Source organism: Somniosus microcephalus, unplaced genomic scaffold (genome assembly GCF_052327205.1).
Source record: "Somniosus microcephalus isolate GS21.2 unplaced genomic scaffold, FLI_Smic_1.0 unresolved_chr7, whole genome shotgun sequence".
In the NCBI taxonomy this organism is placed as follows: Eukaryota; Metazoa; Chordata; class Chondrichthyes; order Squaliformes; family Somniosidae; genus Somniosus; species Somniosus microcephalus.
Genome location: NW_028225185.1, coordinates 27,914,084 through 27,934,848, shown reverse-complemented (window position 1 = coordinate 27,934,848; position 20,765 = coordinate 27,914,084). Strand labels below are relative to the sequence as shown.

The window sequence follows — 20,765 nt, the reverse complement described above, 5'->3', positions numbered from 1 at the left end:
GGCGAGAGAGAGAGAGGGAGACAGATCGAGCCTCGAGAGAGAGGAGAGGAGATATCAGCGACAGCGATGAGAGCGAGAGCGAGAATATAAACTGGCCGACTACCTCCACGACCCTCAGAGACACAAACAGAGACAGACCCTCACCAGGTACAGACTAAGCGACCACCAACTGGAAATTGAAAAAGCAGAACAAGAAATCCCTGGCAGCCTAGAGAGAATAGAATATGCGATCAATGTCTGGCTGGCGAGGTTGAAACAGACATGCATTTCCTCCTAAAATGGCGAAAAAAATTCAACACATCAAGAAACATATTATTCAACAAGCTAAGCCAAACAGACCCCAGATTTCAAGGAATTGGATGATCTGTCAAAATTGAGATTAGTCCTAGGGAGAAGGAGACAGACCATACCTTGGGGCTAAATATGTAACAACATGTCACAACCTGAGGACTGTTTTAAAAGTAAGACTGTTTAAAATAATATTGAACGTACCAAATGAAGTAGAAAGACTGTTTAAAATTAATATTGTTTAAAAGTAATATTGTATATACCCCAACAAATGTCAAATCGATTGACACCTACAGAATGTTGGAAAACTGTACCTTTTTGCTATGTAAGCTTTGGCAATATGGTTCTCTGTAAACTTTCATGCCAATAAAGCATTTGAACTGAACTGAACTGAACTGAGAGAGAGAGACGGAGAGAGAGAGGAGAGAGTGGGAAGGAGAGAGAGAGGGAAGAGAGAGAGAGAGAGAGAGGGAAGGAGAGAAGGAGTGTGGGTGGGACTCTTTGGCGGGGGCGGAGCGGGACGACGTCGTGCGTGCGTGCGCGCGCGGGCGGTGAGGCGGCGCGCTGCGTGGTACGTGCGGTGAGGCGCAGCGCGGCGCGGAGGGAGAAGCGAGCCCGGGGCTGCTTTTGTCCGGCGCGGCGGAGCCGGGGAGAAAAAAAATAACAAGAAAAAAGGAGAGAGAAGAGAATCCGGGGGAAAAATAAAATCACCCGAAATGGCTTTCTGACGGCTTTAAATGACGGGGGGCGCGGCCGGAGGGTAAAAGCTGAGGTAAAGCCGGGGGTTTGCGCTCGATCCGGGCCCCATTTCGTCGAGTGAAGTTTTAATTTTTTTTCCCGAGCTTCCCCGAACCCGGCGCAGCGTCCGCCCGGGCCCGGCCAATAGCGGGGTTAAAGTCGGCGGTGTTTGGGCGGTAGTGAGGCCCGGAGGCCGGGATCCGGCCGGTCCGGTCCGATGTCCGAGTACGAGGAGTTCGTGGCGCCGCCCGAGTGCCCGGTCTTCGAGCCGAGCTGGGAGGAGTTCGCCGACCCGCTGGGCTACATCGCCCGGATCAGGCCCATCGCCGAGCGCAGCGGCATCTGCAAGATCCGGCCCCCGCTGGTAGGTGCTCCAGGCATCCTTCTATCACTAATAGTGTTAATGTGTTCATTATAGTCATTCGTCGTCATCATCATTAATATCATCATATTCATCATTAATATCATCATATTCATCATCATTCACACTGCAAGATCCGGCCCTCGCTGGTAGGTGCCCCGGGCATCCTTCTATCACTAATAGTGTTAATGTGTTCATTAATATCATCATATTCATCATTATCATCATTAATATCATCATATTCATCATTAATATCATCATATTCATCATCATTCACACTGCAAGATCCGGCCCCCGCTGGTAGGTGCCCCGGGCATCCTTCTATCACTAATAGTGTTAATGTGTTCATTATAGTCATTCGTCATTATCATCATTAATATCATCATATTCATCATTAATATCATCATATTCATCATCAATATCATCATATATATCATCATATTCATCATCATTCACACTGCAAGATCCGGCCCCCGCTGGTAGGTGCTCCAGGCATCCTTCTATCACTAATAGTGTTAATGTGTTCATTATAGTCATTCGTCATTATCATCATTAATATCATCATATTCATCATTAATATCATCATATTCATCATCAATATCATCATATATATCATCATATTCATCATATTCACACTGCAAGATCCGGCCCCCGCTGGTCGGTGCTCCGGGCATCGTTAATCACTAATAGTGTTAATGTGTTCATTATAGTCATCATATTTGTCATTAATATCATCATATTCATCATCATTCACACTGCAAGGTCCGGCCCCCGCTGGTAGGTGCCCCGGGCATCCTTCTATCACTAATAGTGTTAATGTGTTCATTATAGTCATTCGTCATTATCATCATTAATATCATTCACACTGCAAGATCCAGCCCCCGCTGGTCGGTGCCCCGGGCATCCTTCTATCACTAATAGCGTTAATGTGTTCATTATAGTCATCATATTCATCATTATCATCAATATCATCATATTCATCATTAATATCATCATATTCATCATCATTCACACTGCAAGATCCGGCCCCCGCTGGTCGGTGCCCCGGACATCCTTCTATCACTAATAGTGTTAAAGTGTTCATTATAGTCATATTCATCATTATCATCATTAATATCATCATATTCATCATTAAAATCATCGTAATCATCATCTTCACACTGCAAGATCCGGCCCCTGCTGGTCGGTGCTCCGGGCATCCTTCTATCACTAATAGTGTTAATGTGTTCATTATAGTCATCATATTCATCATTAATATCATCATATTCATCATTAAAATCATCATATTCATCATTAATATCATCATATTCATCATTAAAATCATCATCATTCACACTGCAAGATCCGGCCCCCGCTGGTATGTGCCCCGGGCATCCTTCTATCACTAATCGTGTTAATGTGTTCATTATAGTCATTCGTCATTATCATCATTAATATCATCATATTCATCATCATTCACACTGCAAGATCCGGCCCCCGCTGGTCGGTGCTCCGGGCATCCTTCTATCACTAATCGTGTTAATGTGTTCATTATAGTCATTCGTCATTATCATCATTAATATCATCATATTCATCATCATTCACACTGCAAGATCCGGCCCCCGCTGGTCGGTGCTCCGGGCATCCTTCTATCACTAATAGTGTTAATGTGGTCATTATAGTCATCATATTCATCATTAAAATCATCATCATTCACACTGCAAGTTCCGGCCCCCGCTGGTCGGTGCTCCGGGCATCCTTCTATCACTAATAGTGTTAATATCATCATATTCATTATAATCATCATTAATATCATCATATTCATCATTATCATCTCTAATATCTTCATATTCATCGTTATATCACTAATAGTATTAATATCCTCATTATAGTCGTCATATTCATTAATATATTCATCATTAATATCATTAATATATTCATCGTTATATCACTAATAGTATTAATGTCTTCATTATAATCATATTCATCATTAATATAATCATTTTCATCATTAATGTAATCATATTCATCATTATCATTATCATCATTCACACTGCAAGATCTGGCCCCCCCCGCTGTTAACGTGTTAGATTCACAGTGATATCATCATTATATCTTCATATTCATCGTTAATATCATATTCATCGTTAATATATTCATTGTTAATATCATCATATTCATCGTTTATCACCATATTCTTCATTAATATCATCATATTCATCGTTTATCACCATATTCTTCATTAATATCATCATATTCATCGTTGATATCATATATCAGACTGATTCCTGGGATGGCAGGACTGTCGTATGAGGAGAAATTGGGTCGACTAGGCCTGTATTCACTAGAGTTTAGAAGAATGAGAGGGGATCTCATTGAAACGTATAAAATTCTGACCGGGCTAGACAGACTGGATGCAGGGAGGATGTTTCCCCTGGCTGGGGGGGGGGGTCTAGAACGAGGGGGTCACAGTCTCAGGATACGGGGTAGGACATTTAGGACTGAGATGAGGAGAAATGTCTTCACTCAGAGGGTGGTGAACCTGTGGAATTCTCTACCACAGAAGGCTGTGGGGGCCAAGTCACTGAATATATTTAAGAAGGAGATCGATAGATTTCTAGACACAAAAGGCATCAAGGGGTATGGGGAGAGAGTGGGAATATGGTATTAAGATAGAGGATCAGCCCTGATCATATTGAATGGCGGAGCAGGCTCGAAGGGCCGACTCCTCCTATTTTTCTATGTTTCTATGATATCATCATATTCACACTGCAAGATCCGTCCCCCGCTGGTAATGTGGTTCTCTGCATCATATTCACAGTGCTATCAGCATTATAATCATATCATCATTACTATCATTAGACTCACAGTAATATCGGCAATATATTATATCATCATCATCAATATCATCATTAATATCATTATATTTGTAGTAATATATTAATCATATTCACACTGCCAAATCCGGCCCCCGCTGGTAATATTATATTCATTAGTCACAATAATATTCATAATATAATATATCATATTACTAACACTGCAAGATCTGGCCCCCACTGGGGGTATCCCCAATAACAACATATTCATCATAATATCACAACATCACAATACTAACTAACATCATAATCAGCAACTCACTTTCTGGGCATGATTCTGTTTATAAAATGTCTGCATTTCTTGCATTGAGTTGGTTTATTGTGGGGAAAGGTGTCTGCATTTATTGCGGGGAAATGTCTGCATTTCTTGCATTGAGGTGTCTTTATTGCATTGGTATATTGCGGGGAAATATCTGCATTTCTTGCGGGGAATTGTCTGCATTCCTTGCGGGGAAAGGTCTTTGCATTCCTTGCGGGGAAAGGTCTTTGCATTCCTTGCGGGGAAAGGTCTTTGCATTCCTTGCGGGGAAAGGTCTTTGCATTCCTTGCGGGGAAAGGTCTTTGCATTCCTTGCGGGGAAAGGTCGTTGCATTCCTTGCGGGGAAAGGTCTTTGCGTTCCTTGCGGGGAAAGGTCTTTGCGTTCCTTGCGGGGAAAGGTCTTTGCTTTCCTTGCGGGGAAATGTCTTTGCATTCCTTGCGGGGAAAGGTCGTTGCATTTCTTGCGGGGAAAGGTCTTTGCATTCCTTGCGGGGAAAGGTCTTTGCATTCCTTGCGGGGAAAGGTCTTTGCATTCCTTGCGGGGAAAGGTCTTTGCATTCCTTGCGGGGAAAGGCTTCTGCATTCCTTGCGGGGAAAGGTCTTTGCATTCCTTGCGGGGAAAGGCTTCTGCATTCCTTGCGGGGAAAGGTCTTTGCATTCCTTGCGGGGAAAGGTTTCTGCATTCCTTGCGGGGAAAGGTTTCTGCATTCCTTGCGGGGAAAGGCCTTTGCATTCCTTGCGGGGAAAGGCTTCTGCATTCCTTGCGGGGAAAGGTCTTTGCATTCCTTGCGGGGAAAGGTTTCTGCATTCCTTGCGGGGAAAGGTCGTTGCATTCCTTGCGGGGAAAGGATGTTGCATTCCTTGCGGGGAAAGGTCGTTGCGTTCCTTGCGGGGAAAGGTCGTTGCGTTCCTTGCGGGGAAAGGTTTCTGCATTCTTTGCGGGGAAAGGTCGTTGCATTCCTTGCGGGGAAAGGTCTTTGCATTCCTTGCGGGGAAAGGACGTTGCGTTCCTTGCGGGGAAAGGTCGTTGCGTTCCTTGCGGGGAAAGGTCGTTGCGTTCCTTGCGGGGAAAGGCCGTTGCGTTCCTTGCGGGGAAAGGCCGTTGCGTTCCTTGCGGGGAAAGGCCGTTGCGTTCCTTGCGGGGAAAGGTCGTTGCGTTCCTTGCGGGGAAAGGTCGTTGCGTTCCTTGCGGGGAAAGGTCGTTGCGTTCCTTGCGGGGAAAGGTCGTTGCGTTCCTTGCGGGGAAAGGTCGTTGCGTTCCTTGCGGGGAAAGGCCGTTGCGTTCCTTGCGGGGAAAGGTCGTTGCGTTCCTTGCGGGGAAAGGTCGTTGCGTTCCTTGTGGGGAAAGGTTTCTGCATTCCTTGCGGGGAAAGGTCGTTGCATTCCTTGTGGGGAAAGGTTTCTGCATTCCTTGCGGGGAAAGGACGTTGCGTTCCTTGCGGGGAAAGGTCTTTGCGTTCCTTGCGGGGAAAGGTTGTTGCGTTCCTTGCGGGGAAAGGTCGTTGCGTTCCTTGCGGGGAAAGGTCGTTGCGTTCCTTGCGGGGAAAGGTCGTTGCGTTCTTTGCGGGGAAAGGTCGTTGCGTTCCTTGCGGGGAAAGGTTGTTGCGTTCCTTGCGGGGAAAGGTCGTTGCGTTCTTTGCGGGGAAAGGTCGTTGCATTCCTTGCGGGGAAAGGTCGTTGCATTTCTTGCGGGGAAAGGTCGTTGTATTCCTTGCGGGGAAAGGTCTCTGCATTTCTTGCGGGGAATGGTCTCTGCATTCCTTGCGGGGAAAGGTCTTTGCATTCCTTGCGGGGAAAGGTCTTTGCATTCCTTGCGGGGAAAGGTCTTTGCATTCCTTGCGGGGAAAGGTCTTTGCATTCCTTGCGGGGAAAGGTCTTTGCATTCCTTGCGGGGAAAGGTCTTTGCATTCCTTGCGGGGAAAGGTCTTTGCATTCCTTGCGGGGAATGGTCTCTGCATTTCTTGCGGGGAAAGGTCTTTGCATTCCTTGCGGGGAAAGGTCTTTGCATTCCTTGCGGGGAAAGGTCTTTGCATTCCTTGCGGGGAAAGGTTTCTGCATTTCTTGCGGGGAATGGTCTCTGCATTTCTTGCGGGGTAAGGTTTCTGCATTTCTTGCGGGGAATGGTCTTTGCTAAATTGCATTTTTATTAAATGCAAACATTTGAGAATCAGCTTCCCCCACCCCCCAAAAAAAAAACATAAATGTTGCAACATTCCCCATTACCCTGACATGTGATTTGGCTCTTTGCTCCACCATTGTGTGTGTGTGTTACGTGTCAACATTTAAGACTAGATCCTCCCCCCCCATCCCCAGAATTGAGCACCTCTTGCAGTATTCCCGGTGCCACCACCTTGTAGTGAGTCGCATCGCCTTGTGCATTGTGTTAAAAGCAGAGTTGAGGATCGCAACCGTAAAAGCGGGATTTTAAAACGTCTTGCAACATTGCCACTTGCAAAATGCGTTCTTTTTTTGTATTTATTAAAAAGCAACATCGAGGACACATGCTCCTTTTTTGGGGGGAATAGAATCCAAACATGTTGGCCCCGCGCTGACGCTTCCCTTGCAATTGTTTAGCAACTATTCTGTGTTTGTTACACATTTTTTGAACAATCTGTGTTGCAGCGAGACTGTCTTTGCAGTAAGGCTTTTCTGGCAGTTGTTTAGCAAGTGTTTTTGTGTCCCCGCCGCTTCTAAAGTGGATTTAAAAATACCTCCTGCCATTGCGCTGGTGCTTTCCCCGCACTTGGTTTAACAAATTGCCTTGTGTTTACTTCAGTTTTGCCTTTTAATACTTTGGTTTTAAAATAGAAGGGGGGGAAAATGAGAGAGAGCGCTAACTTTTCTCAGGGTTATTTTTGACGGCAGGGGGTTTAATTTTTACATCCGCTCGCTCTTTTGGTGGCTGGCGTGCCGTAGTTTAATTGCTGATCTACTCGAGGATGGGCAGGAGTTGGACAGGAAAGTTGCGACTCTGGGCTAGTTTGTGCCTGCTGTCCTAATCCGGGTCGAACCTGCCCCGTTTGTGATGTTGTCCAACGGCCAGCTTGTCGTCTTTTACAAGGAGATGCTGCTGGATCAGAATTCTGCTTTGTTGACCACCTGGATGGCAATCTCCTTCGTGCGTGTGTGTGTGTGTGTGTGTGTGCGTGTGTGTGTGTGGGAAAGTAGCAAACGGAAGGATGCAAAGAACAGGCTGGATGCCCCCCCAAGCAACTGAGCGACTGGCTGGCTACAAAAATCGAGGATGCACCAGGCTGATTAAAGGCCTCCTCGGCCTTTAGGAAATGCCTGGTAAACCAGGGAATTTCTAATTCCTGGCGCACTTCAGTTAATCGATTACTGGTGTTCAAACTCGTGATATCCCCTCGTCCCACCATCTTCTCCGCCCCAGCCTTTGAAGATAAACTTCAATCCCAATCTCAGTGTGGCGGGGATCTCCATATCTTTTTTTGTGAGGTTGTTGCATTAGTTTAAATCCTGTTGTGTTACTTGTAGATATCCTAAGTCTGATCAGCATGTGTAAATATAAGATTCAGTTTTGTATATTTGAACTGCAAGGGGAGATATTAAGGGGACATAGTATAAAAATTAGAGCCAGACCGTTCAGGAGTGAAATTAGGAAACACTTCTACACACACAGGGAGGTAGAAGCACCTCAAAGCACTGGAGAGGTCCCACCAACGCTGCCTCCGCAAGATCCTGCAAATCCATTGGCGGGATAGGCGCACCAACGTCAGTGTTCTCGCTCAGGCCAACATCCCCAGCATCGAAGCTCTGACCACGCTCGATCAGCTCCGATGGACGGGGTCACATTGTCCGCATGCCCGATACGAGACTCCCCAAACAAGCGCTCTACTCGGAGCTCCGACACGGCAAGAGAGCCCCAGGTGGGCAGAGGAAACGCTTCAAGGACACCCTCAAAGCCTCCTTGAAAAAGTGTAACATCCCCCACCGACACCTGGGAATCCCTGGCCCAAGACCGCACAAAGTGGAGGAGAAGCATCCGGGAAGGCGCCGAACACCTCGAGTCTCTTCGCCAGGAGCAAGCGGAAGCCCAGCGCAAGGAGCGCACGTCAACCCAAGCACCCTGTCCACCCGCCCCTTCAACCACCGTCTGCCCCACCTGTGACAGAGACTGTAGGTCCCGCATTGGACTCATCAGTCACCTGCGAACTCATTTTTAGTGTGGAAGCAAGTCATCCTCGGTTCCGAGGGACTGTTTAAGAAGAAGAAGAAGGTAGAAGCTTGGAACTCTCTCCTGCAAATGGCAACTGATGCTGGGGATCAATTGTTAATTTTAAACCTGAGATTGGTAGATATTTGTTAACCGGAGGCATTGAGGGATACGGGCCAAAGGTGGGTAGATGGAGTTAGGTCACAGATCAGCCATGATCTCAGTGAATGGCAGAACAGGCTCGCGGGCTGAATGGCCTCCTCCTGGTCCTATGTTCAAGAACTTGGCTTTCAGAAGAGTTGAATGTGAATGTGAATCGTTCCCCTCTGTAGTTGGACCTGCTTGTGTTTCCCCCCCCCCCCTCATTCCCAGTGCTAATGGTGCCCTAAACAAGCAGGGTTGTTTCTGAATGGTTAGCCGAGTGACGATAGCTGACGATCACTATGGGAGCTCTCTCCTCTCCCCTCGTCCCGCAGACTCTCTCGATCTTTGTGCTGATGGTAAAAGTCACGTTGCTGGCCAGACTTCATCCAAGCGGAAAGTGGGTTATTGTCCTGTACCTACTGTTCCAACGCTCCCCTGGCCGGCCGCCCACCCTCCGCAAACTTCAGCTCATCCCAAACTTGCTCCGAGTCCCGTTCACCCATCACCCCCGCTGTGCTCGCTGCCCCGTGTCCTAACTCACACCCAGTCCCGTTCACCCATCACCCCCTGTGCTCACTGCCCCGTGTCTTAACTCACACCCAGTCCCGTTCACCCATCACCCCCTGTGCTCACTGCCCCGTGTCCTAACTCACACCCAGTCCCGTTCGCCCATCACCCCCTGTGCTCACTGCCCCGTGTCCTAACTCACACCCAGTCCCGTTCACCCATCACCCCCTGTGCTCACTGCCCCGTGTCCTAACTCACACCCAGTCCCGTTCACCCATCACCCCCTGTGCTCGCTGCCCCGCGTCCTAACTCACACCCAGTCCCGTTCACCCATCACCCCCTGTGCTCACTGCCCCGTGTCCTAACTCACACCCAGTCCCGTTCACCCATCACCCCCTGTGCTCACTGCCCCGTGTCCTAACTCACACCAAGTCCCGTTCACCCATCACCCCCTGTGCTCACTGCCCCGTGTCCTAACTCACACCCAGTCCCGTTCACCCATCACCCCCTGTGCTCACTGCCCCGTGTCCTAACTCACACCCAGTCCCGTTCACCCATCACCCCCTGTGCTCGCTGCCCTACACTGGCTCCCGGTCCGGCAACGCCTCGATTAAAAAAAATTCTCATCCTCGTGTTCAGATCCCTCCCTGGCCTCCTCGCCCTCCCTCCCTATCGCTGTAACCTCCTCCAGCCCCTGCAATCCCCCGAGATCTCTGCGCTCCTCCAATTCTGGCCTCTTGCGCATTCTTGATTTCTATCGCTCCACCATTGGCGGCTGTGCCTTCAGCTGCCTGGGTTCCGAGCTCTGGAATTCCCTCCCTAAACCTCTCCGCCTCCTTTTTAAGGCGCTCCTTAAGTCCGACCTCTTCGACCAAGCTTTCAGTCTCCCCTCTTACTACCTCCTCCTTTGTCTCAGTGTCAGTTTTTTTTGTCCAGTTACGCTCTCGTGAATCGCCTTGGGGCATTTTCCTCCATTAAAGGCACTATATAAATGCAAATCCTTGTTGTTGCATTTTGGATAAGGTTGCAACAATTCTAAATTAATGTTACTTTCTCTTCCTCTTCCCCCCCCCCCCCGCCCTGACAGACAGTGGCTATCCTGACTGGAGTGAAGTACACAAACTGCGAAATTTATTTAATGTTGTGTCTTCGTCTAAAGGAGACCCGATGTGGAAATGTATCAGGACTGATGTTGCGGCATAGGAGCAGGAGTCGGCCATTCGGCCCCTCGAGCCTGCGCCGCCATTTAATGAGATCATGGCTGATCATCCAAATTCAGTACCCTGTCCCTGCCTTCTCCCCATATCCCTTGATCCCTTTAGCCTTAAGAAATATATCCAACTCTTTCTTGAATATATTTAATGAATTGGCCTCAACTGCCTTCTGTGGTAGAGAATTCCACAGGTTCACCATTCTCTGGGTGAAGAAATTCCTCCTCATCTCTGTCCTAAATGGCTTACCCCTTATCCTTAGACTGTGACCCCTGGTTCTGGACTCCCCGGCCATCGGGAACATCCTTCCTGCATCTAGTCTGTCTAGTCCTGTTAGAATTTTATAAGTTTCAATGAGATCCCCTCTCAGTCTTCTAAACTCCAGTGAGTATAAGCCCAATCGACCCAATCTCTCCTCATACGTCATTCCTGCCATCCCAGGTATCAGTCTGGTGAATCTTCGCTGCACTCCCTCCATGGCAAGAACCTCCTTCCTCAGATAAGGCGACCAAAACTGCACACAATACTCCAGGTGTGGTCTCACCAAGGCCCTGTACAACTGCAGCAAGACATCCTTGCTCCTGTACTCGAACCCTCTCGCTATGAAGGCCAACATACCATTTGCCTTCTTAACCGTCTGCTGCACCTGCATGCTTACCTTCAGCGACTGGTGCACAAGGGGTCTGTGCAACACTCCCGCTAAGCTACACCCAGAAAAAAATGTAGGGAAAAATTGGGTTTGTGGTGTTTTTTTCATGGGACACTCTCTGACAACGGTGGCATAGTGGTTAGCACTGTTGCCTCACAGCGCCAGGGACCCGGGTTCAAATCCGGCCTCGGGCGACTGTCTGTGTGGAGTTTGCACATTCTCCCCGTGTTTGCGTGGGTTTTCTCCGGGTGCTCCGGTTTCCTCCCACAGTCCAAAGATGTGCGGGTTAGGTTGATTGGCTATGATAAATTGACCCTTAGTGTTAGGGGGATTAAATACATGGGGTTACGGGGATAGGGTGGGATATGTGTTGGTGTAGGGGTTATGGGGATCGGGTGGGATATGTGTCGGTGCAGGCTCGATGGGCCGAAATGGCCTCTATCTGCACTGTGGGGTTTCTGTGATTCTGTGAACTGTAAGAATCGTCCTGAATGCAGACCAATTTTAAGGCCTGTCCGCCTGGAGTTTATTTCAACTGGGATTCCCGATATTTTCCCAATTCTCGCTGTCGCGTCCTGTGACGCAGTTGACTCCCACTATTCCGCGGCAAGGGAATGTTCAAGGGTTTTGAACAAGCAGGGAGGTGTGTCTCTCTAGATTCTGGTTGTACCTGTATAATCACTCGGTGCGTTACTCTGGTTCCTGATATTTTGCCCAATGTGCCCCGAAGCGTGTGTGCTGTGAGGAGGATGCCGAGAAACTCCAGTATCATTTGGACAGGTTGGGTGATTGGGCAGAAGCATGGCAGATGCAATATAACGTGGATAAATGCGAGGTTATCCACTTTGGTGTCAAAAACAGGAAGGCAGATTATTATCTGAACGGCAGTAGATTGGGAGAAGGGGAAGTGCAACGAGACCTGGGTGTCCTTGTGCACCAGTCGCTGAAGGTAAGCATGCAGGTGCAGCAGGCGGTTAAGAAGGCAAATGGTATGTTGGCCTTCGTAGCGAGAGGATTCGAGTACAGGAGCAAGGATGTCTTGCTGCAGTTGTACAGGGCCTTGGTGAGACCACACCTTGAGTATTGTGTGCAGCTTTGGTCGCCTTATCTGAGGAAGGATGTTCTTGCCATGGAGGGAGTGCAGTGAAGATTCACCAGACTGATACCTGGGATGGCAGGAATGACGTATGAGGAGAGATTGGGTCGATTGGGCTTATACTCGCTGGAGTTTAGAAGAATGAGAGGGGATCTCATTGAAACTTATAAAATTCTAACCGGACTAGACAGACTAGATGCAGCAAGGATGTTCCCGATGGCGGGGGAGTCCAGAACCAGGGGTCACAGTCTAAGGATAAGGGGTAAGCCATTTAGGACAGAGATGAGGAGGAATTTCTTCACCCAGAGAGTGGTGAACCTGTGGAATTCTCTACCACAGAAGGCAGTTGAGGCCAATCCATTAAATATACTCAAGAAGGAGTTGGATATATTTCTTAAGGCTAAAGGGATCAAGGGATATGGGGAGAAAGCAGGGACAGGGCACTGAATTTGGATGATCAGCCATGATCTCATTGAATGGCGGAGCAGGCTCGAGGGGCCGAATGGCCGACTCCTGCTCCTATCTTCTATGTTTCTATGTATAGTGTTTGATATCAAGCCTTCCCTTCAGATAGTAACGGATGTATATAGTAAAATATCTGTGGTGGGTTAAGGTGGTTTTCATCAGTACAGAGTGTGGGAGAATAAGGGAGTGGTCCGTCTGGAATTATATAGCATGTGTTCCACCTGGTTTGAATTTTAAAACCTTTTTTTTTGTTAAATACTTAAACTGGTAGGGATGCAGGCTGTTCTTTTTTTGAAAAGGGCTGCTTCTGTGTTGTGGGTGAGAGAAAGGAGAAGGGGCTGATTTGACAGGGCAACAAACAAGTGGAAGAAGCTGCTCTCTGGTCGGCCTAGTGTCAGGCTGCAACTTCAAGAACTTTTTAGTTTGGGGGCAGAGAGTGAGAGAGAGAGAGAGGTTAGAACTGTAAATGGGCGAGGGTCGACATCGTTCTCTGCCGGGCGGCGGAGGAGGGGAAGGAAGGAAGGAAGGAAGGGAGAGCGCGTTGAGAGGGGCTGAGAGTGTTGTCACTGTCCTTGGGTACTGGCCACTCGAGATGGGGACTGCCCAGGCAGCCATTTCCCCCTCCCTGGCTTCGTATGAAAGTGCAACGTAGGGTGAAGCGGTTTGCTAGGTGGAAGTGCATGCTCTCCAAGCGGTCCAGGCTTTGTCCCGAAAGTTTAAAAAAAGATTTGGATTACACAGTCTTGCAGGCAATCGACACAAAGGTGTTAAAAAGACAAATAGTTTAGCTAATTAATGACTAGGTTGGGCAGTGGCTGGAATATTTTTATATATATAAAACAAATGCTCCCGTCTTGTACAAGAGTGAAACACATGGTAATGAAGCATTGAAAGTGTCGCTGGCTGTGGTTGTTGTCGAGGGCTGATGAAGGGGAGAATGACAAGGGCAGGAAGTGCACCGGCTCTGTACGTGACTCACGAGGCGGAACTTGTTAGTGCCTTGTTTTCAGGGCTGGCCTGGCTTCGGGAAGGCTTGCTGCCTCTGTCACTGTCGCAAGGGCCTTGACTCACCCCGCCTGTGTGTTGACGTATTCGGGCCGTGTTTGTGTTCTGCCTGCACCTTTTTGATACTGAGATTAGTCCGGTGGTCGAATTCCTGAGGAAATTCTCCCCTTTTTAAAGTCGTCACTTTTAACCCTGGTGTGATGTTTAAACTCCCTACTGTCTATTATCTTCTTTATGAACATAATAAATAAATGCAACGGGCTGTTTTTGTAAACTATTATCTTTTTAACCTAGGGATGGGCCTTTACTGGTTGGTTATGGCTTCTTAATGTACGTCTCCTCAGCTTTTCCAAAGAATGTAGTAATTATAGTTAAAAGCTAAACCTTTTTATCCTGTCCAACCACACAAGAACTTGCATTTAATCAGCGTCGCGAGGGGCGTTAAGCAGACAAAATTTGGCACTGAGATATTAGGGACAGGTGACCAAAAAGCTTGGTCAAAGAGGAAGGTTTTGCGGGGAGAGAGGCGGAGAGGTTTAGGAAGGGAATTGCAGAGCTTGGGGCCCAGGCGGCTGAAGGCACGGCCGGCAATGGTGGAGCGATTAAAGTCGTTCCGTGGCCTCCTCGCCCCCTCCCTATCTCTCTCTATAGCCTTTCACCAAAGCGCTTCACAGCCAATGTACTTTGGAAGTGTGGTCACCATTGTAACGTTTCCAGGGTAGTGTTGGCAGGATCTCTTCCCTGAAGGACATTTGCTTTTTTATGACCATCTGGTACCTTTCAGGCTCTCTCTCTCTCTCTCTCTCTCTCTCTCTCTCTCTCTCTCTCTCTCCTCTCTCTGTCTCTGTCTCTCTCTCTCTCTCTGTCTCTCTCTCTCTCTGTCTCTGTCTCTGTCTCTCTCTCTGTCTCTCTCTCTCTCTCCCTGTCTCTCTCTCTGTCTCTGTCTCTCTCTCTCCGTCTCTCTCTCTCTCTCTCTCTCTCTCTCTCTCTCTCTCCCTCCCTGTCTCTCTCTCGCCCTCCCCGTCTCTCTCTCGCCCTCCCCGTCTCTCGCCCTCCCCGCACACAGGTTACCAGACTTTCCCCGCTGGCCACGATGGGATTTGAACTTGTGACGCCAGACTTGCGAGCCCAGTACCATGGCCACTAGGCGACTGCGCCCATGGTGGGACTCTGGGTGCGTGCTTCACTCCCGTTTCAGTTAGAAATATGCGGGTGGGCGGCACAAGACTGTGTGACCCTTGTCTCTTACAGTGTGCGAGCCTGCACTGGGTGAGGTGTTGTCTCACCGTGTATTAAACCGGGATTACTGACGTACCGTGTGCCTTGCACGGTGATTTACAGTCTGGCTTACGATATTGCACCCAGTGTGTTGCAACGACAGGAAGGAAAGGACCCTCTGGCCCATCCGCCCTGGCCCCCACAATTACAATTCCTTGTGTATCGCAATGTGTACACTCCCCACCAGTGTTCCCTGTCTCTTTTAACGCGCGGTCCCTTTAAATGTACAACATTGAAGCCGGTGAGCAGCCTGCGCGGGACCCTTCAGATTACTGCATTGCTGCACAGCTTAGGGGAAACATTGCTGTCCGCCCCACCTGAAACCACGTGATCTCCTTTAAAAAAAAAAAACACCCAGGCTAATTTGGCGGCGGAGGGGGGGAATCTGGGATATTCCTCTCCGCGCCCCCATGGTGATTGAAACTACTCCAGGGGAGTACTCTGGCGCTGATAACTCTATGCAGTGCACAGGTTTTGAAACCCATGCGCTATGGTTCTTGATCTTGATGTCGGAAGTGCCAAATCGCTGGTGAGGGGGCACCGTTGCTGCACATGAGGTGGGGCGGTGGAGATAAAGCAGCGCCGGCGCCGCTCACCTCGGTGGAGTGGCTTTATCTGGCTGTTTTAATTCCGATTGGGTGAGCTCCTGTGTCACAGCGTTCACGCTGTTCAGTCTGACTCCCACCATCCTGTCGTTGGTCTCATGGTCCTCGTTTCTTCTTTCAGTGGGCCTACAGGTCCGCTGCTGGCCCAGGGGAACCTGATTCCGCACCGGGGCTGGCTCGTGGACACCAGTCTCTCTCTCGCGCTCTCGGCTGCCGTAAAAGCCGCTCTAGCCGTCCGTTTGAGCAGGGACGGCATGTGAGGAAAGAAACAGGGGGAACAAAATGTCGCCATAATCCTGTGCTTAAGGAGGGCATAATACAAATAAATTCAAACAGTATCCGAATTCACTGAACGCAGGCTTTTTGAAAACCAAGCTGAAACCTCTTTGATATATTGATTCAAGGGACCAGGGCGTGTTGCAATTGGAGCGTGCTTAGAAGGGAAAAGGTGACTTTGGACCCATGCCTCTCGAAGCCTTCCACGACTGGGGCTTTTCCTCGCCTCGTGTCCGCGTCTCTTGTAGACTCGATGATGAGATGATTATCACATTGTCGTTGTATCGTGCGACTGCCAGCAGGATGGTGGAAGGCGGACTTGGAGTTTAATCGCCTAGCAGTTCCTTGTGATGTACAGCACCGAGCCATTCACAGCCCCAAGGCCGCTCTCTGGCCTGTGCGGAGCGCGCTGATCTAAACCGGGGCGCTGATGATGGGTATTCCACTCGGCCTCGGCGCCCTGGGTACGGGAGGGGACAATCAGCGAGGATCCCCTGCTCCTGATCGTCTGTACAGTGAACCCCTACCGATAAGTGCGAGGACAGGATTGGACTCGGCTCCGCTGCCTTCTGTGGCCAAATAGCCCGCTGACCCTCCCTGCCTCGCCTCGCGCACGAGGAAGGGCCGCGCCGGCGGGCAGGGCACCTGGCAGTGTAGAAATTGTAGCTGTGCCTGAGTCGGTACCTTCAGGAAAGGAGGGGGAGATGGCCGTGCGGCTGGCTGCCCGTGTTAATGCGCTGCCTCCATGGGGAGGAGGGGTGCGCTGGGGGAACAGTTGGCGTTCTCTTAAAAATGCGGTTCCCCCCCCCCCCCCCCAAAAAACCCGGACTCCTCCTCCTCGTGTTCCGAGAAGTGTCTGCTACACCTGACCGTGCTTACAAAGATACCAGTGGCGGGAGCGCAGGGATGACATTGTCGCAATTAATGTCGTTAAGGTGGCGATGCGTGCGGACGAGGTTTATTTAACACGATTTGGGGCAAGCGGGTTCCTTGGAAAAGGAGGGGGGAGCGGTTTGTAATTGGGGTTAATGACTGCGGGGCAGAAAAAGGGGCGATTTATTCCCACCTCCCCTTCTATCTGCTCGGCGTCTGTGTCTGTGTGTGTGTGTCTGTGTGTGTGTGTCTGTGTGTGTGTGTCTGTGTGTGTGTGTCTGTGTGTGTGTGTCTGTGTGTGTGTGTCTGTGTGTGTGTGTCTGTGTGTGTGTGTCTGTGTGTGTGTGTCTGTGTGTGTGTGTCTGTGTGTGTGTGTCTGTGTGTGTGTGTCTGTGTGTGTGTGTCTGTGTGTGTGTGTCTGTGTGTGTGTGTCTGTGTGTGTGTGTCTGTGTGTGTGTGTCTGTGTGTGTGTGTCTGTGTGTGTGTGTCTGTGTGTGTGTGTCTGTGTGTGTGTGTCTGTGTGTGTGTGTCTGTGTGTGTGTCTGTGTGTGTGTCTGTGTGTGTGTCTGTGTGTGTGTGTCTGTGTGTGTGTGTGTGTGTGTGTCTGTGTGTGTCTGTGTGTGTGTGTCTGTGTGTGTGTGTCTGTGTGTGTGTCTGTGTGTGTGTCTGTGTGTGTGTCTGTCTGTGTGTCTGTCTGTGTGTGTGTCTGTGTGTGTGTCTGTGTGTGTGTCTGTGTGTGTGTGTGTCTGTGTGTGTGTGTCTGTGTGTGTGTGTCTGTGTGTGTGTCTGTGTGTGTGTGTGTGTCTGTGTGTGTGTCTGTGTGTGTGTGTGTGTCTCTGTGTGTGTGTCTCTGTGTGTGTGTCTCTGTGTGTGTGTGTCTGTGTGTGTGTGTCTGTGTGTCTGTCTGTCTGTCTGTGTGTGTCTGTCTCTGTGTGTGTGTCTGTCTCTGTGTGTGTGTCTGTCTCTGTGTGTGTGTCTGTCTGTGTGTGTCTGTCTGTGTGTGTCTGTCTGTGTGTGTCTGTGTGTGTGTGTCTGTGTGTGTGTGTGTGTGTGTGTGTCTGTCTGTGTGTGTGTGTGTGTGTCTGTGTGTGTGTGTCTGTGTTTTTGTCTATTTGAGGAATTAAAAAAACAATTGAATTTGCAATAGCTTGGAATGTTTTTTAAGCAGCTTTCTCGGTGTTACTTGAAGTTTGCCGTCTCTCTCTCTCTGTCTCTCGCTGTCTCTCTCCCTCTGTCTGTCTCTCTCCCTCTCTGTCTCTCTCCCTCTCTGTCTCTCTCCCGCTCTGTCTCTCTCCCTCTCTGTCTCTCTCCCTCTCTGTCTCTCTCCCTCTCTGTCTCTCTCCCCTCCAGAGTGTAGTCTGTGTAACACCATGTGTTGGCGATTTGAGTTGGCTGACATAGGACGTGTGCTGAGTGCTCCCTGTAGCAGAGAGTTTGCTCATTTTAGAGATTTAAACTGACCCACTTTGGTCTGGTGGCAGCTTTTCTTGTTGGGGATGAGTGTGTGCGAGGGTGGGCTGGGGGTGGTGGGGTGAAGGTGAATTGATGCTGAGCGCTGCTCCTTTTAATATGAAAGCTGAGGCCGGGGTGTGTGTGTGTGTGAAAGCAGTGATAAGTCCAATATGGCTGACAGTGAGTGTCTTTGTCACTGATCAGCAGGAAGCCCGGGCCTACAGCCCTTTAACACCGAGCTGGGCCCTCCTGGAAAGGATGACATTATTTCTCTCTCTCTCGGCGAGAAAACCCGCCCGTTTGACATTTTAACAACTTTCCTTTGTTCCCTATGACGAGATTACCCTCCGCTGACGATTGTTGGTGTTTTGACTCCCCACCCACCCTCTGAATTTATTTTTAAATCCACAAACTTTTTCTTGCGCTGGCTCGCAGTTGTTGGGCCTTCTTCTCTGTTCCTACCAGCCATGTTGATGTGTTAAGAATCTTTTGAGCTGTGGGAATTACTGTTTGTCCTCTCTGGTGAGGGAGATTAAACGGCATCTTGACAAAGCCACCTGGTGCCTTTCTCCCATTAAGTAATGAAGGTTGCACAGTCTGTTAGTGGGGGTGGTGGTGGGGGGGGGGGGGGTTTACGATGGGCCGCCTTTTAATCAGCCGGACCGCTGCTCCTCGCGGCCATCCCTCTGAACCTTCGGCTGTGCGTTGCTGCTGTCCGCGTGTGTGTGTGTGTGTTCTTTTACTAATCTTGCACAATGTATAGTTGCAACCAAAAAAAATGTTGAAGGCTGCGGGGAAACCTGATCCCAAGCCTGCAGCGGCTGCGGTCTGGACCGCTCGCTGTTTCTACCTGGAAGTTGTGATCGAGTTTGCAGCTTGCCCTCTGATCCGATCTTCCCAAGCACGCAAGCAAAGAGATTGATGAAGTGTCGTGGAATTGAGACACTCGCCCTAACCGGGGGAGAGTTCAGAAATTGAGTCAAGATGTTAAAAGGCTCCCCACATGCGTGTTAATCGCATGATCTTCTGCGGGTTGTTTTTGGCAGAGGCGTTTTGTAATACGCGGGCTCGTCCCGGGGCTCCGCGCGGGCGCGCCCCGGGGCTCCGCGCGGACGCGCCCCGGGGCTCCGCGTGGACGCGCCCCGGGGCTCCGCGTGGACGCGCCCCGGGGCTCCGCGTGGACGCGCCCCGGGGCTCCGCGTGGACGCGCCCCGGGGCTCCGCGTGGACGCGCCCCGGGGCTCCGCGTGGACGCGCCCCGGGGCTCCGCGTGGACGCGCCCCGGGGCTCCGCGTGGACGCGCCCCGGGGCTCCGCGTGGACGCGCCCCGGGGCTCCGCGTGGACGCGCCCCGGGGCTCCGCGTGGACGCGCCCCGGGGCTCCGCGTGGACGCGCCCCGGGGCTCCGCGTGGACGCGCCCCGGGGCTCCGCGTGGACGCGCCCCGGGGCTCCGCGTGGACGCGCCCCGGGGCTCCGCGTGGACGCGCCCCGGGGCTCCGCGTGGACGCGCCCCGGGGCTCCGCGTGGACGCGCCCCGGGGCTCCGCGTGGACGCGCCCCGGGGCTCCGCGTGGACGCGCCCCGGGGCTCCGCGTGGACGCGCCCCGCCGCCCCGGGGCTCCGCGTGGACGCGCCCCGTCCCGAGGCCCTGTTGCTTTGTTTTGCATTGAGCTCTTGTAATCGTTCCCTGTGTTTATCTCGGGCAGGGACTGGGAGACGTTTGAGGAGATGGTGCAGGTTCGAGCCTTCGTGGCTGAGGTTGAACTGGTTCCACTGGCTTTGTGCTTTGAGTCGCGAATATTTGCGGTTCGGCGGCGCTTGTCTGCAGCACTGGCCTCTTCTGGTTTTGTTCCCTCTCTCTCTTGCTCTTGGCCGTTGTTGCTCTGTGTGTATCCCCCCTTTTATTCTCATTGGGACCAGAGCCAGTGACCATCGAACAGGAGGGTGGGGAAGGTCGGAGGAATGGGCAGGCATATGCGCTGGTCGTGCTCGGGGCGCATCCTTTACCCTGGGCCTGAATTGGGCTGGGCCCTGAGCCACAGGCTCGTGTTCTCTGCTAGTGGGGGAAGGCGTACCCAGGGTCAAGGCTGATGGTTTTGTCCAGTGAGGGGAAAGGGACGAGTACGCAGAGCAATTGCAAGGTTTTATGGGGACTACATGGGGTATACGGCACAGAAACAGGCCATTCGGCCCAACCAGCCCATGCCGGTGTTTATGCTCCACTCGAACCTCCTCCCGTCTTTCCTCAGCTAACTCTATCAGCGTAACCCTCTATTCCCTTCCCCCTCATTTGCTTATCCAGCCTCCCCTTACGAATTGGTGAATGTTTAGCGATGGTTTATTCTGGGAGGTGAGGGTGAATGCTGGAGATTTTGTTTGGCCGAATGCGATCACCTCAGTCACGAAAATGACCAATCTTCATGGAACCAGCGGCACAGATCTAGCTTGGGGATCTGATTGGCTCCTCGTTCTTTGATATGAATGGTTGAACAGGCAGTTCGAGGGAACACTATCTTTGGTCCTGCAGTCTG

The 20,765-nt window shown here is 50.5% G+C and overlaps 1 protein-coding gene across 1 annotated transcript in view; it reads left to right on the top strand.

Moving 5' to 3' along the window:
- The first annotated feature begins 835 nt into the window (after positions 1-835).
- LOC147086681 (lysine-specific demethylase 5D-like) overlaps positions 836-20,765 on the top strand; it is a 70,317-nt gene continuing 50,387 nt past the window's right edge. Inside the window, exon 1 of the mRNA XM_085978819.1 lies at positions 836-1,390. Coding sequence (XP_085834945.1) covers positions 1,244-1,390 — 147 coding nt within the window. The 5' untranslated portion in view covers positions 836-1,243. The remainder of the gene's footprint in view (positions 1,391-20,765) is intronic.